Source organism: Stegodyphus dumicola, chromosome 6, assembly GCF_044657685.1.
Source record: "Stegodyphus dumicola isolate Sdum_Otavi_A_Nest chromosome 6, ASM4465768v1".
Taxonomy (NCBI): domain Eukaryota; kingdom Metazoa; phylum Arthropoda; class Arachnida; order Araneae; family Eresidae; genus Stegodyphus; species Stegodyphus dumicola.
The window spans coordinates 214,539,606-214,556,138 of record NC_140773.1 but is presented as its reverse complement, the minus strand read 5'-3'; the positions used below and the strand labels follow the sequence as shown (position 1 = coordinate 214,556,138).

Below are 16,533 nucleotides of genomic sequence, written 5' to 3'. Positions count from 1 at the left end.
AAGCTTCCAGAGGAAAGCACTGAAGGGCGAGCCCGTACAAGAAGGAGGATAAATCAAACTACTATCTGCAATACCTTTAAAGACTGGGCCCAGAAAAGGATGTCCGAATATCACAAAGATAAGTAAAATTTTATGTTACTTTGCAAACTTAAGTTAATCTTTCATTCTTACTGCAAGTGGCAGATTTCAAGAAGTTTTACCTCATGCGAGGTCTACCTTTATCGCCAAAAGGGCGAGAAATGAGTTGTTACCGATTTTGGTAGTATGTTTTTCAATTACGCGCGCGTAAAACTAAAGTTGATGTATAATAGCATCGTGTAAAGACTTAAATATTGTAAAAAGTTATTGTATAAATTTTATTTAAAACATTCTAGCAAGAAAGAAGTTTTAGTCTGAAAGACTTTTTGAAATGTATTATTTCAATGTAGAAAGAATTGGCACTTGCTTTGAAAAGAATAGAAGTTAACAATGTACTACTAATGTATGTTTTCAAATGTGTAAAATTAACGGCATGTTGATATGTTCTTATATACAATGTGAACTGTTATTTTAAATGTTAAGAAATACCGTGATATGGTAAAAGTGAATGTTAAAATTTTTTTAGTCGTGTGACTGCAAAAAGACTAAATCATGGAGAATATGTGTTAAAGGTTGAATGATGTAGTTAGGCTCTCTGACGCTACACTTTAGAGTTAGACACTTTCAGAATAGTACCTCAGGGTTTAGAGTTGAAATTAGGGTGTGTTAAGAGGTCTTGTTATGTTGAATTTTAACACGTTAGTGTTTTGATTGTAGGAGGAAGTGTGGAACACGTAGACAGAAACACATTCGTGTTTGGTGTTCTTTTACAACACATGTCAGAGAGCACGGGGAGAGATAATTAAAATAGTCATGAATGAAATAAGAATGTTAAGAGAAGTATAATTGTATATGTTACTTGCCATTTCATTGTGTAACATTTCATTAAACTAGTTTTCCTTCCAGATCCCTGGAAGGAACCAGAATTGAATAAAAGCTCCTGTTTAGATGCAGTACAGATGAAAAATAATTGTTGTATATCCTGGGAGCTGCTATTGTAAAAAAAAAAAAAAAAAAAAAAAAAATTCTTTCTTTTAAATTTCTAGTTTCTAGCGAAGTATGTTTGTAAAAGATTGGCCTCGCGTTAGATTCTAGAGCTAAAAGTTTTCAACAAGGTCGTTTTAGACCTCAGTTTCAAACTAATTAACTCTGGCGGGAAGTATGTAAGGATCTTAAGTTTTACTAACGTTTATTTTATTTTAAATCTTTACTATCACTTCTTATTTTCTACTTCCGGCCAGAATTATAAGCGTGAAGGTTTTTATGCAAAGTTTGTCTGGCGAACGCCAAGTATTTAAGTTGTGGCCTTTTGCCAAGCGAGAGAGAGGAAGCAGTGAGTCAAAGCAGGCCGCTTACCTTAGAAGTTACGCAGTTGTTGTTTGCCTTCCAGGCCAGAGGTTTTAATCCTCTTGATAAATTTTAAAACGTATTGTAGTGTTCACAGTCTCTGTACTACATACGCTTCCTGTTAATATAAGGCCAATCTTCCACGTTTATTATTCTAAAGTTAAATTAGAGTTTAGTTTTATTTTTATACTTTTACGTTAGACCCCAAGTAGTGGGTCAGTGTTTTCCGAAGTACGGAAGTTATTGTATATAGAGAAAAATAAAGGGTTTTGTATACCCTTCGTCTGTATCCTGTCTACTTACCACAATTAGTGAACATAGCTTTAGTAAGCTCTCTGTTCCGAGTCAGGTCCTTGTATGTTCTCGAAGAAGGTAAGAAGGAATATTGACCCTGATAGGTACACCTTGACAAATGTCAAAGTTGCTGCCATGAGTTACTTTTTATGGTCTTCTAACAAGAGTTTTGGTACCCATCTGGCACAAAACTTGTGATAGCCTAGATCTTGCATCACAACACCAAACAACAAAGTTCCTGAAATTTGAGGAAACTTCGAAAGTGAGAGCTCCGAAACTGTGAAGTGGTGGATTTCGTAAATTTTGTTTATAGATTTTCTCTATGAGTTCAGCACTAACGATGCTCGGCCTGCCACTTCGGGCTTCCTAGTGAAAATTTGTGCAGCCATTTTTAAACATGATGCACCATTGTCTCACTCCAGCTTCACCCATTACGTTGTTTCCATCCACCGTACAAAGTTCTGGATAAATTTCAATTGGTCTCAGTTTTTTTGTGAACAAAAATCTAATCACTGATCCCACTTCACAACTGAAGGGATTGCCTATTACAGCACATATTTTACACATTCACAGTGAACAAATTAGAGGCAATACGTGCCATCAACGATTACAACTGGATGTGTAAGGATTCAGTAGACATTCTGACAGCAAGATGGGGATACTAGTACTATCTCTCGCCACGCAGCAGCAAAACATAAGTTACTTTATGAATAGCCCTCGTACTACTCAACCAAATTACTTTTACTGAGTAGTTTTTCTGCTATTTTCTGACCTAATTATAACAATGCAGATAAAAAGAAAAATATAGTTACAGTATGTCATTTCTTGTATAACTTCCTGATTACCTTGTGCCAAAAACAGATAAAAAAATTATATGATTTAACTCTTTGCATTCGTATGTCCACTCTCAGCCACCAAAGCCTTTTTACCATTCCGGTCGTATGTCTGCTCTCAGCCACTCCAGCAAGGAATTATACGAATCGCATACTGTATGCATTCATGTATCAGTTTACACTTTTCCTATACAAACCTCAATGCCTAAAGAACCTATTCACGAACCAATACGGTGCTCCATCGATTGGAGATAACATAATCTAAACTAAACAAAAGTTGTGACTCAGCGCTTGCCATGCAAGATGCAGTGGCGAGTCAGTCATCTTTTGAATGTAATGAAATCAACAACGTTTGACGATACCTTGTAGAATTCCAAAGAATATTTTATAAATTGTATTTAACACTAATTAGACATTCTCTTTTCTTAAAATATTCCAAAATAATTACCCAAAATTCAGCTAGAAGAGAGAACAGGACACCTATGCCACATTTTCGTCTGAAAATTGGTGGCACAATTGACAGGTGTTTTTCGTGAGAGCAGATTCAAAACCAGGAAGACTATCAACCTCTGATAAGGAAGAAAGACTTAATGGAAAACCGCATATATTGCGGCATTGTTAAAATGTAAAAAGTAAAGATTGTAGTGTATGCTCAAACAGAAAGATTAAGGGTGGAAGGCACCAAACCAATTATTTTTGCGATACATGCACTCGAAAAACTGGCCTGCATGTTGGAAAGTGTTTTGAAAAATATCACACAAAGGAGAATTATAAAACATAATTTTTATACAAAATATATCACTAGATTTGTGTATTGAATAAAGATATATCTAAAGTTCACAAAAGAATTACTAAATCTTGTTTATCTATCATAAACTTGCATGTTATGTATCCCTGCTCTATCGACGGAAATTAATTCTGACCAGTACGATACCGATCTCCAAATTTAATCCGACTGCAAAGGGGTTAACAATATGCAGTTTTTTTTTTTTTTTTTTTTTTGGTTGTTGCTTATGGGACAAGGGGGGGTGAAATGCATGTGTGATTCAGTGAAAAGCAAATTTAGTTTTCTGAAATGTGTGGAATGTGAGGTGCTATAACTAAGAATGCTGCAGTTTATGCAATAGGTAAACACCTGATTCTATAAAAATTTAGGCTAACATGAAAATTTATTGGTAAGATCCAATATTGCATTACATTCTTGTACATTCGGGCCCTCACCGGTGTATGTCGACAATCACAAATATGCTCTGGTGTAGGTCGAAAAGAGAGGAGTATATGTACATGCTGTCATTGCAAAAAGAAGTGTTCCACAAATAAATGCAGTTGTAAAATCAAGGGCTTCTTGTGCAATTCAAAGTGTCATAATAGTTTCAGTTGTTGCAATAAATAAGATTTGAATCACATAATTTAGTACGATTTTAACTTCTATTATTTTCCTTTCACATTTTGAATGTACTGTGTGTTTTAAGTTCTTATGTTCTTATTTTAAGTCTCAAGTGTGTTTTTTCGCGACTTAATTACGGAGAAGAAAATATAATATTTTTATCTGTTTAACATCACCATTAGAACATGGTGAATGTCGACATTTACCGGTGTAAGTCAGAAATAAGAGTACTTGAAAAATATTTCAGACGTACACCAAGCGACTATGTGAATGTTGACATTCACCGGTGAAAGTCAACATTCTCCAGATTTCGGTGTTTCACCATAACATACACATCAGATTTTTTTATTATATACACACACATACAGAGAGAGGTACGATGTTCCTGAAAAGACGCTCTTGATGATTAGATAATTCAAACTAATATTAAAACTAAATCCTAAATAAATTAACAGAATAAATATTTTAAAATATATCCAATAAACTGTAAAACTGAATACACTTTTAAATTTGATTAAACATTCTTCTTCAGAGCCTTCATATACTAGATAAAAAATTGTATTATGTACTTCAAATTACCTCAATATTTCCATTTTCCAAGTATAAAACTCCTAAATTTGTCCATGTTTCAGCATTCTAACACAGGAAAACAGATACAGAAGAAAATGATTATATAAATACATTTATATGTATTTTATATAGATACATTTATATGTAATATATATATATAATTATCAGAATATAAAAGAAATGAAATTCTTACATTTCTATTAAGTTGCAATGATTTAATCAAAGCATGCTGTCCAAAAGCAGAGTCTTGTAATTCTGCAATAATGCCAAAGTATAAAAATTGTGTTTTAAAAATATGACAGTAAGAAAATATAAATTTCCCACTTTTCAGAGTTGGTGAATATTTGCACATTATAAGACAGCTTTTTTAAAACAGACAAATATAGCTATATCACCTGAAATCAAAAAAAAAATATTTCACTGTAATTTATACAACTGAACGAGAGTGAATAAGAATTCTGTCGAATAAAGAAATAGGAATAACATTTTAAATAGTCCCACAAACTTAATTAGATAATATGTAAAAATAATGTTTTCCCCCATCTATTTCAAACACTGTGTTTTATTTTAATTCTAAAGGAGGAGGAAAAAAAATCTTAAAGCAGTTTGACGTAAAATTGTTTGTTCAGCTAAACATACAGTTTCTTAAATATAATTTTAAACATTAGCAGAAAAGTATTTTAATGCTAGTTTTTCAGCTAAATATTGAAAAAGTGAAAAATATTCTAATTATTGAGATAGCAACTTCATTAAAGAAGAAAATTATATATCATCATAGAGTATTTCCATTTTCAGAGATGTTTCACATGAAATAATTAAAGTGAAAAAGAATTATTGAAAAAATCATTTTGACTGTATAAAGAAATTATAAAAATAGCAATATGAAGTAACTGTAAGAAAGAAATGTTGTATAATCTCAAAGTATGTATACAAGTTTTTCAAATAAATTTCCTTTTAAAATTACAATACTAGATTCAAAATTTAATAAAAATTTACTACTGAAATTTGTAAACTGATTTGATTGCTCTTTTCAATTAAGTTTTAAAAGTCATTTGCAGTTCCTTCCAATTTTGCAGAAAAATGTATAATTTTGATTTTTTTTTTTTTAAAGATAAAAGTCTGAAATACTTTTAATGACTTCTCTTCGGATATACTAAAAATTATACAGCTAAAAAATGAAAAACATATAACATTGTAAATTACCATTTAATTAACATTAAAATAATGATATACTACTATATTATTAGAAAATTATTAACACTAGCATATTATTAACAAATTAATTATTAGCACTTTTCTAAGCTTCCATTTATAATTCGTTAACATCAGAAATAGTTTCTTATAAATTGTCATAATTTTTTAATACCTTTAGAAAGCTTTCTGAAAGAACGCTGAATTGTTTAATTTATCTAAATATAACTAAATCCTTTTAGCATGTAAATGAGCAAAATAATTATCTAAAAAAAAAAAATGAATTTTTGAATTATACAACATATATGCACTTTAGAAAATTTCAGTTTCCTTCTTCAAGAATAAAATATTAAACACATGAACATTCATACAGAAAAAATTAACAATAATCCCTTTCCAGGAAGTGGCATAATCCTTCAAATTCAAAGAGCTTTTAGATGCTTATATATTCTTGTATATAATAGAAATTTTAAATGTCTTTACATATCAACATTGGAAATTTTACATTTACATAGTTAGAAGAAATAATATAGATGGAATTAATACAATAACTCCTAACAATAATTAACCCCCCTTCCCCAAAAAAACTTGTTTTACTAGGAAATGAACTATAATACCTTTTCCTGTAGCAACTACTCCCAAAGCAGTCCAGTGAGCTTCATAATTCGGTGTTATACACACAGCTTTTTGAAAACAAATAAATGCCTTCTTAGCAAAGTCTAATTTTTCATTGTTGTCTACAGAATGCACAGATTGTAGATGATACGTAACCCCTAAATCATGCCAAAGAGTACTGACATTCTCTTTAATAATTAAGGCCCGACCAAAGAACCTATAAAGAAAATTGAACAACAACAATTTTAAAAAATTCATTTTTTATACATACTGTGTACCAGAATCAACAGAAAAACTAACATTAGGAGTTATACATGCAGAGTGTTTAGAAAAGATGGCTACAGATTTTATTTCATTACATGCTGATTTTAGAATTGTGCTTTCCAGTTACAAAATTTCTTAAATAATATACTTAATTTTACATAAAATAGTTTTAATATTGTGATAAGAGGATTCTGTAAATATAAAATTAATTTTTTTATATAGTCTCCCCACAGATAAAAAGTGCAGTTCGTAAATGATAATTATGTTTTTATAAATTAAATATAAAAAATTCCATATATTTTCATGCAAAGAACAATTAGATCACTCTTCAGTGTTTTTTTTTTTTTTTTTTGGGAATATATTACAATGATTATAAATTGAAATATAATTCATGTATATGTTGTAATAATATTGCAATAAATCTTAAAAACAATTATGTATCAACACCTCAAATGACATGAGCACACATATTCGGTCATTAGAGATATTTTGTTACTTGGTTATACAGTACAAAGTCTGAAATCCGGACTCGTCAGGACTTCGGCAATTCTGGATTTTTCCAGATAATAGATCATCAGTTTAAATCTAGTAAGATGGCATGTCGAAATTATAAAATTGAAAATATGAAATTGTGATTTATGAAATAATGAAGTATTTATGATCTAAAGAGTGTCAAAATTTACAAAAAAAAAACTTAATATTTATTTTTTTGCTTTATTAAACATTTCTTTCAATGTAAGTTGTTTTAAGTTGCTTCGTTTTATGTGCTAATACATTCTCTTTAATTCTGTAGACAGGTTAGGTTATTTAATTATGGCAAAGCCTCAAGGGCTATCTGCCTAAGGGGAGGGACACCTTTGTGGATGACTTTTAAGTTGCTTCGTTTTTTGTGCTAATACATTCTCTTTAATTCTGTAGACAGGTTAGGTTATTTAATTATGGCAAAGCCTCAAGGCTGTCTGCCTAAGGGGAGGGATGCCTTTGTGGAGGACTTTCTAAGGGAAACTAGCTCGTATACACGTTACACATGGGGAAAACCATGACAACACCCATGCAGCCAGCCCATTCACGGGATTCGAACCTCGGACCAAACTACCAGTGTTCAGCGACTTTACCGCTTGGCCGCTGGTGGGCCTAATTCCGTAGACAGACATAATCTCTTGTTTAGTTACATTGTTGAAGTCCTGTAACTGCTGCTTCGAGAATTCCAATAACTTGTCCATTTTCAGTAATTTCTCTGTCACCTTCTTCAGTATTGGTAGAGGTATTTTTTGAATCTAGAAACACACTACAGATTTCATCATTCATAATATAAAAACTTCATTTACATCATTTTCATTTATTACTGCTTCCCCACATTTCTTTACAAAATCCGCCAATTGGAAAATTTCACCTTTGTTTTGCGATATCCAAAAACCTTTAAAATTAACATCTGTCATCATCAAATTTAGCTATCCTTCACTATAGAGATTTGGCTATGCATTATGAGCTTGGCGACTAATGACCAGTTGTTTTGTTAAATTTTATCTTGCTTCTATCGCGTACTGAGACAATTAGGCCTGAATTGTATTAGTTATTTATTATACTTATGTATATTTCTTGCACATTGCTTAAGGCTTATCAGAGTTCTGAATAAATAAATTCTCACATATACTTAAGCCTTATTGAGGGCCGACACTAGATATCTTGCCGCCTGATGCAGTCTCTGTGGGTTCTAAATTCTGTGACTCGGTGCGGCCATATGAGCCCTGGTGCTGGTTCTGGGTTTATATGAATAACAAATCAGTTGTTCTTAATTCAAATAGTCCTAAATGTAATCTTTGGGTCTATGAGTATCATCAACAAAATCTATTTTTAACATTTTAACAAAATTTACCAAAAATTTAATTTGATATGGAAAGAAATTTTTGGTAAATTTTCCTCGTCAACATTTTTAGCGCATTTAACTGAAATCTGTAATCATCGCCAAGTGTAATGTCAACATAAAAGGTTACATACTCCTTTATTATTCAATTACTAACATAAAAAAAATTTTAGGCATCGCTACATGAGTCATTACTCAATTTGTCATGTTTTGATAACCATGCGGTGATGAAAGGAAAGTATAATAAATAATAATTCACCAGGTTGGCATCAGATCAATGATGTATCTAATATGGAATGTCTCAGTTTGAGATGTATGCCAAGCAGATACACATCAACGAAGCCAAATTACTGATCATATAAATTTATGCTAAAATGATTGTTTCTTCAAAAACAAGGTATTTTATTTAGTGCCAAAGTGAAATTAAGAAACGGGACTCTCCAGGTGTTTTATTGCGCATGGAGAGGCGAATCAAATGCGCATGCATAAAGCCTACGAGAAAACATTGGTGGTTTTGAGGTCCGGATGTTAGATCATTCCGGATTTCGGACTTTGTACTGTATTACCTTATAATTAAAAATATTTTGCTTTCTTTAATGATAAAAAGTTTAGGAAAGTTTAAGAAATGATAAATTTAGCTAATAAATGTTGTTTATATACAAGATTTTCCTAAGCAGATTCAAAAAGCAGTGCCCCTCAGAGGGTCAAATTCTGATGGAAATAATCTTGACAAAACTCTAAATTACATTTGAATTGAAATAACACACTGAATAACAAGTACTGGAGGAGTTAAAGCAACAAATATGAATATTTTGCTGATTCTTGTTGCATTAATTCTTCCAATAACCCAAAATTATAATCCATGTACAATATTAGAAGAAAAATATTTATGTCATTATTGTCATATGCTTGTTTTGGTTTTTAAATTATTATTAATTGCCTTATTATTGATCTTTAGGTGCATAAACATGATTGTATAAACTTTTATAAAAATGGAAATATTAATAATAACTAGAAATAAATAAACAACTTTATACAATACAGCTGTTTTGTAAATTTTTGCAAATATAAACTTCTTAAGTGAAATTCTGTTTCATATGTTCACATTGAAAACAAACAGTTATTTAGAATATTTCTATTCTCTAATGAACTCTTACTTTGATCCAAATTGAAGAACTTCAGATTTACTGCAGGTAAGAGCATCACATTCTTCTGCTTTTTGATGTAATTCTGCAGGTATACTAAGTGGAAACCATTTATCATCAAAATTAAAAGACAGTATGCAAGCATCACCAGCTAATTTCCACAGACATGCAAGTCTTGAATTTGAAGCAGCAACTCTAAAATTTGAAAATAGTCTTTGAGTAAAAAATTATAAAAACCTTATGTAACATTTAAATGAATTGCTAATATCAAATTAAGCTAATAACACTCCAAGTATTTTTGAGTAACTTAACAAACCAGAAATCAATATTAAGAGTTTGGATTACATATTTATAAAATAATTCCAATTATATACATCAAACATGAACAATATGCTTAACTATTCTTCTTGATTTATCTCACTTGTCTGAGAAGTCCATGGATTTTATCACGGTAAGAAGCACCAGACTGCATTCTGTCATTTTTATTAACCTTGGACATATTATGATGCAGCATGATTTTGTCAGTACTGTTCCCATTTTGAAGGAAAATTTTCAGGGGGGATAGGTCCAAATGTCTCCCATGCCTCTTCCCCTACGACCAAATCACTTGAAAGAACTTTCAGCTAGCCATGTATGATGCAAAGATGCTATACTCTTACAAATATCCAAGTCTCCACTGGGATTCGAACCTGTGCCAAACGACATGGCAAACCATTATATCATTCAGGGCGCAAAAACAGCACTAATTATGACAATACTTGTAATAAATATAGAACTGCTGGAAAATGCATTTTATTTGCCTAGAAAAATAATATTTTTCTGATAAATAAAATGGAATATTTTGCTGTTTTCATTAAACAGATTATACAGTTGGTAACTCAGTACACATCATTAATCTATTACATATTTTTACGTACATATCAAAGAAAATTTTCCAATAAGAAATAACGGTAAAATAATAAATCAGTTCATATAAAAAATTTCTGATTGTTATTATTATAACACTATTTACTACTGAAATATATATTGTACATAAATGTTTTCCTGCAATCCAGATCAAAAGCAATTTTTCAACATGCTCTAACACTTCTGGTAATCTTTGTTTGATAATCGATTTCACCCCGTTTGCAATGTTATTGAATTTAAAAGCATCTTTGTTTTTCCCAACTTCAAATACCATAATACTCAGCAGAGGGTATGCAATGACCAAGTTAAGGATACACATGCCATCTTCATATTTTTTAAAAATCTCTTTATCACCTCCATGATGATCCTAACCATTTTCTTCATTGCTTGACTTTTCTCATTTAAAATACATTGTAAATTAATTTATAAACAATTCATGTGAAAAAACACAAAATCACTTTAAAATTCAGAGCTACAGTTCAGATTATTTACTGAAAAGCAGCAATAGACGTCCTGACACTCATATGCAGTTGCAGCATTATCTCCAAAGAGATAAAGAAGTATAGCACTCCTAGTTGTGACTCATTGAATTTCAGTCCTATTCCAAATAAAAATTTTTGCATCCAAACAGGACATATACCAAGTTCAACATTTTCAAAGCAGATGTATACTGAAGCATATTATTAATGTTTGCTTGCTTATAATTACTTTAAACAGTAATAGAAATGAAAAGGTTAAAAATAATTTAAACAAAAGTAAATTAATTAAAAATAGTAAAAATACAAAAGTAATAATAAATTTACCTGGCAAGTACCTGCAATGCTTCTTGACAATAATCGCGGGACAGTCCAAATAAACAATCCCCAAAAGCCTTTTTAGCTGACAAGACGTATGTTTCTGCCAAACCTTCAAAACATTTTAAAATATTATACACTTTCCCTTTCCAATATATATATATATATATATAAATAGAATTTATTTCCTAAAATTTTTAAAAACTTAAAAATAATATCATACAAATAAGAAAGCCTTCTATTTCTTACATTTGATTTTTGTCTCGATTAAATTAAAAAAAAATAAAAACACAGATATTTCAAAAATAATAACAAGCAATAGCAATACCTATTAATGCTGGTACATAAGAAGAAACTATATCTAAAAGGCTCTTAAACTGTTCAATGGCTTCAGTGAAAAATCCTCGTAATTTTTGTATGGTTGCAATCCTAAAATGTATTACAGTAAATTAAACAAAACAAAGCAAACTTTTTGAAAAATTTAATTCAAAGAAAACGCGTAGAAATACATTTAAAAAAAAATTAACCACTAAATATGAGTAGAACAAATCAAATATTTCAATTATTTAATTTCATATTCCAAGGAATAACATTTTAATTCACTTAAAAATGTAAAGTACTATCTAAGCAGCCTCTTTCATTAATTTCACTTTGAGTTTATTGATTTGGCATATGTAATTAATTAATAAAGTAATAAGTATGAAATCAAAATTTACATACCTAATTAAATTTTCAAAAGCAGCAGAAAGTTTTAACATATATTTTAATTAAAGAAATAAACTGCTGGCCATCCAAAATGCAACACCATGAAGAAAGCATTCAAACAGAATGAAACTTGCATCATATGTACACCACGATGGAATATGCAAAGGATTATGATTTCAGTGCTTGTGCACACCATGGGTGACTGCAGTGCTCCTTTTAATCCAGATTTAAAGGGAGGAGAGATGTTGTTTTGAACAACGTGAATTGTTCTCTCAAGAGATTTTTTCCATGTGTAGCTGCAGTATGCCTCACAGCAGAACATGAGAATTATTCGATCACGTTTCTGAGTTAGACTGAAGCAGAATCACTACATATAGAGATTTTTGGATTATCCTTCTGGGAAACTGATCATTGTGTCAGATGTAGTCAAGCAACAGCAAACCAAATATGGAATCAGTGGATGCAGGAGAGAATAACCGATGGACAGGAGCAACTGCAACCGCCTCATCGCAACCCGCACCACTCTGTGGGAAGACACGAATTATTTTGTGCATGGCACTGATACAGCGTATTGCCATATTCACGACCATATCACAATGAATACAGTCTGTAACACAGGAGTTGGAGTCTGCACAAATAATTCAATGTACTGCCAGCTACGCATCCATTGCTTCGCTTATCATTAACTTTAAACCACAGGCATTTGCATTAGCAAAGGTGCACTGAATGGTGGAGATGGATACCCATATGGACTATGACCACACATTGCAAGCAAAGTGCAAGCTTTCTTCTTAGGCCATCAATTGAATTGTCACCCTGGCCTTCCTTCCCATTCTCCAGATCTAATGCCCAATGACAATGTCTAGTTAATGACTGGAGAATGCCTTGCTTAGTATGGATTACATTATGATTTTTCTTTTATTGGAAGAGATCACATACACCTATTTTGTTAATGCTTATTATTATTTACTAAGATAAGCACTGTAATGATCAAGCTAATGTAAGACAGAAGGTGGTTGAATGTAGGGAAGGAAGTTACTACTCACAGTTAAGAATTTATGGGGTGCATTCATTTGATCTAAATCTAAAATATATTGAAGGACCTTGGAGAGCCAGCTAGGGTTCTGTAGTTAATCTCTAAGTCAAGCTCCACATAAAATATCATTTGCCAAAACAGCAGCTGGCATTTGGGTTCCTTTAGGACCTGGAAATCTGCTGTATCAACAATGCTTCAATTTCTCATGTGCAGCTTGCTGAAAAAAAATGTCATTTTGTTATTCTCCTTAGTTAAATGGTACTGGCTGGTATTTCTTTAGCCTTCTTTCCTGCCATTTGTTTTGTTTTACAAGATTTCTGAATATTAGCTGGTAGTCTGCTAAAACAAGTGTTTATTTCAAGTTTTTTTTTTAATGTATTTAAATTGCAGACTTGAATTATTCTTAACTTGTGAGAAGTTACTGAAAAGTAATTTGATTCAATAATATTCATGATTATTAATGTTATTATCAAGCACCTCAAAGAGAGTGAAATATTCAGAAAATCTGGGTTGATCTAGTGTTTTGAATTTTCCTCACACTTGCAGTAAGTATTACTTGTTTTGAGAGGAATTTTTCTATATACAAATCAGTAAAAAAGCACCTAGGACCTAAAAATGAGTACCTTGTATTAAATAATACCATACTGTCTACAGAAGAAAAACTGGAGTAATGAAACAAATTTCTAGAATATTACTGACGATACAGAAAAACAAGCAAAAATACCAATTTAAAATAATGGAATTAAAGTTTTGTGCTAAAATTTAACACAGAACTTTTATTTATAACTGTGTATCGCTTTAACATTTTATAAATTTGGTTTTTTGGTGGGTGGTAAAAAGTCTAGCTATGACACTGAACTGATACACAAACACTGGACATAATTGTCATGATGAAAAATACCTAAAAATAACCTACATATTTTATAAGGATTAATATTAAGTTACTGAAAAAATACTTACTGATAAAGTGGATACATAGCTTTTGGATTAAGTTCTGATGCTCTTTCAAATGCCTTCAAAGCAGATTCGTAACTACCTCTTTTTAGATAAGCATCAGCTAGACATTCCCAACTATAACTAAAATGGGGAAAACTTATTGGAGAATTTCAAAAACTCGTTAAAAATGTAACTAGAAAAGAATATACACTTAAAAATTACTAAAAGCAAGAAACACAAATATTTATTTATTTTTTTAAAGGCTAGATGGCAATTTTACATTTTATTCTATTCTATGTGCAAATTTCTACAATAATTAACACACTTTATACTGCCATTTATGACACATTACTTAGTTTGCTCCTTAACATATCTCTAGTCAACATATTTTTTTAATCCTTTTTTTAATATTCAAAAGTTTATTATGTAGACAATTTATGTATCTCCAAAGCATACAAAAAATCAGGATAACTTAAAATTGTAATTCAATAAAAGACACATGACATAAAGTTAAAAAAAATATCAGAAAAAAGCAAGGGACTAAGTAACAAATACAAAATCTACATTTCAGATATAATTGTCAAAATTCACAAATTAAAAAAATTCAGTGCTAAATACAGTAGCATAAAAATATTATTATGTAACTCATTTGTAAGATTCTTTACTGTGTACTTTAAAGTTACAGTTGTATGTGAAGAATCTTAAAAACTGATAAGCGAATAATCGCTTGAATCTGTGGTACGGGAAACAACAAGTAAGAAGGGTGAAATAACCCTTTATTATTCCAATAAGGAGTAACAGAACTCTGTCTTGGAGTTGTACAATAAAGCAGACACTTGGGCTTGAACTTAAAAGACTAAAATTAAACTAAACTAATCTTAACTAAAAAGATATAGCTGAAGCTATCAAAAAATCTAACGGAGTTGGCCCCTTAAAGCTGGTTAACAGCAAAGCTATCAAGGGCCTAAAGCACAGCCAAGCATAATAATAGCTTAAGAGAGAGTAGCCTAAAAAGGCGGACACGTGCTAGCCAGAATCTCTGGTTCTCTCTAAGACAGTAGAACTTCGCGGTTAAATACTGCTCTTCCTCAATTTGCATTCAAATGTCATTCTAAAACTACGTTCTGACCAGAAGTTGTAAGTTGAAATTCAGAAATGGTAGGAAGTTTAAATCAAAATTTAACTGCTAGATAAATTAATATAATCCTTACACATTATACAATACAAAGTCTGAAATCCTGATGTCCAATTTCAGAATGATCTATTATCAGGACCTACAAGACCATTAGCAAAAATTTCTTTTCTTTCTTCATTACTTTTTTTATAAAGATTTTTTTTCTCTTATAGAGTCAAGAAAAAGGTAAATGTGCTATAAAAGTGATTTTTCTCTCAACTGAGATACCTGCATGTTCAGACTCTTGCTGTGTAGGAAACCACACTGTGGCTAATGATAATACATAGATTTATGTTATATTAACATTAGCCATCAACATACGTTCAGCTCTTGAATAGTTGAGAAGAGAGGTTAGCACTTCTTAATTTGACTTGCAAACTCAATGACACATTTATTTGGTGCAGGATGTTGCTCGTACTGATTTTATTTTGTTTACATGACAGTGGGAAGGAATTATTTTTGAGAAACCTAAATTTAGTTAATACAGCAAACTGCACTCTTCCCTTAAATTTTATGATTTGAAGCAGCTTTTTATTTTGTTCCATCTATAATTAATAATATCAAAAATTACACTTTTAGTAAGCTATATCTCCATTTTGCTCTTGCCCCCAAATTATACATATATATATCAGAAATATTACTATTTCTGCAAAGAGATGGTGTTACACCTTTGCATTTTGTATAACTATAGCCATGACTTCTTCCTTCTTACATATTTCTTGGCTCCTGAAAAAGAGAGATTTGTATCTGTTTGCCCTTGAAATTGATAGAGTCTTAATTAAAACCTACGCTGAACACAAGGTTATTACTTAGCCTAATTTTATGCTTTATTTTGGCATGTTTTTCTGCTTTCTTGATATTTGTATTTATTTTCATATTTAGAATGGCGTTTTAGTCTCGCCGGCTAAGAAATAAGTAAATAACTTTTAAAACAGTAGAAAATTGTTACTGACATTGTTACCAAATAGTCTTCATTAGTCTACAGAAACACCTACATTAAAATTTGATGTGATCCTGCTGCAAAAGCACTGCTGTTTACTTAGACATTATTTTACCAAGCCCCCAGTCACCATGAGCATCTACAGCAGGACTGCTACATGCTTTATGATTAGGACAAATTTTACATATTATTGGTATATTCTTGCAATGGTATTGTGAAATGACTAAAATTCTGGCAGTCACTAAATCCAACATTTAGCCTTACAGAGATTACAAACTGTCTATGATCAAACTCACTCAAATCAGTAAATTTACCCATGGTTGCTATCTTTTACTATTAAGAGAATTCTGATAATCTACTTGTAAATGCTCCCTGTTTTTAATAACCCAAGAATTATACCATGCTCACTTGAGTTATACAAGTGTGCACGCTGGGTCCAAAAGATTTGCTTCAT

The 16,533-nt window shown here is 31.1% G+C and overlaps 1 protein-coding gene across 3 annotated transcripts in view; it reads right to left on the bottom strand.

Moving 5' to 3' along the window:
• Positions 1-16,533, bottom strand: part of LOC118192801 (tetratricopeptide repeat protein 37) — a 144,459-nt gene that overhangs the window by 58,008 nt on the left and 69,918 nt on the right. For all 3 annotated transcript variants that reach the window (XM_035363814.2, XM_085819504.1, XM_085819503.1), the window contains 7 exons: positions 13,990-14,106; positions 11,617-11,717; positions 11,298-11,400; positions 9,601-9,783; positions 6,318-6,532; positions 4,703-4,764; positions 4,519-4,575 (listed from right to left, as the gene is read on the bottom strand). In XM_035363814.2, coding sequence (XP_035219705.1) covers positions 4,519-4,575; positions 4,703-4,764; positions 6,318-6,532; positions 9,601-9,783; positions 11,298-11,400; positions 11,617-11,717; positions 13,990-14,106 — 838 coding nt within the window. The remainder of the gene's footprint in view (positions 1-4,518; positions 4,576-4,702; positions 4,765-6,317; positions 6,533-9,600; positions 9,784-11,297; positions 11,401-11,616; positions 11,718-13,989; positions 14,107-16,533) is intronic.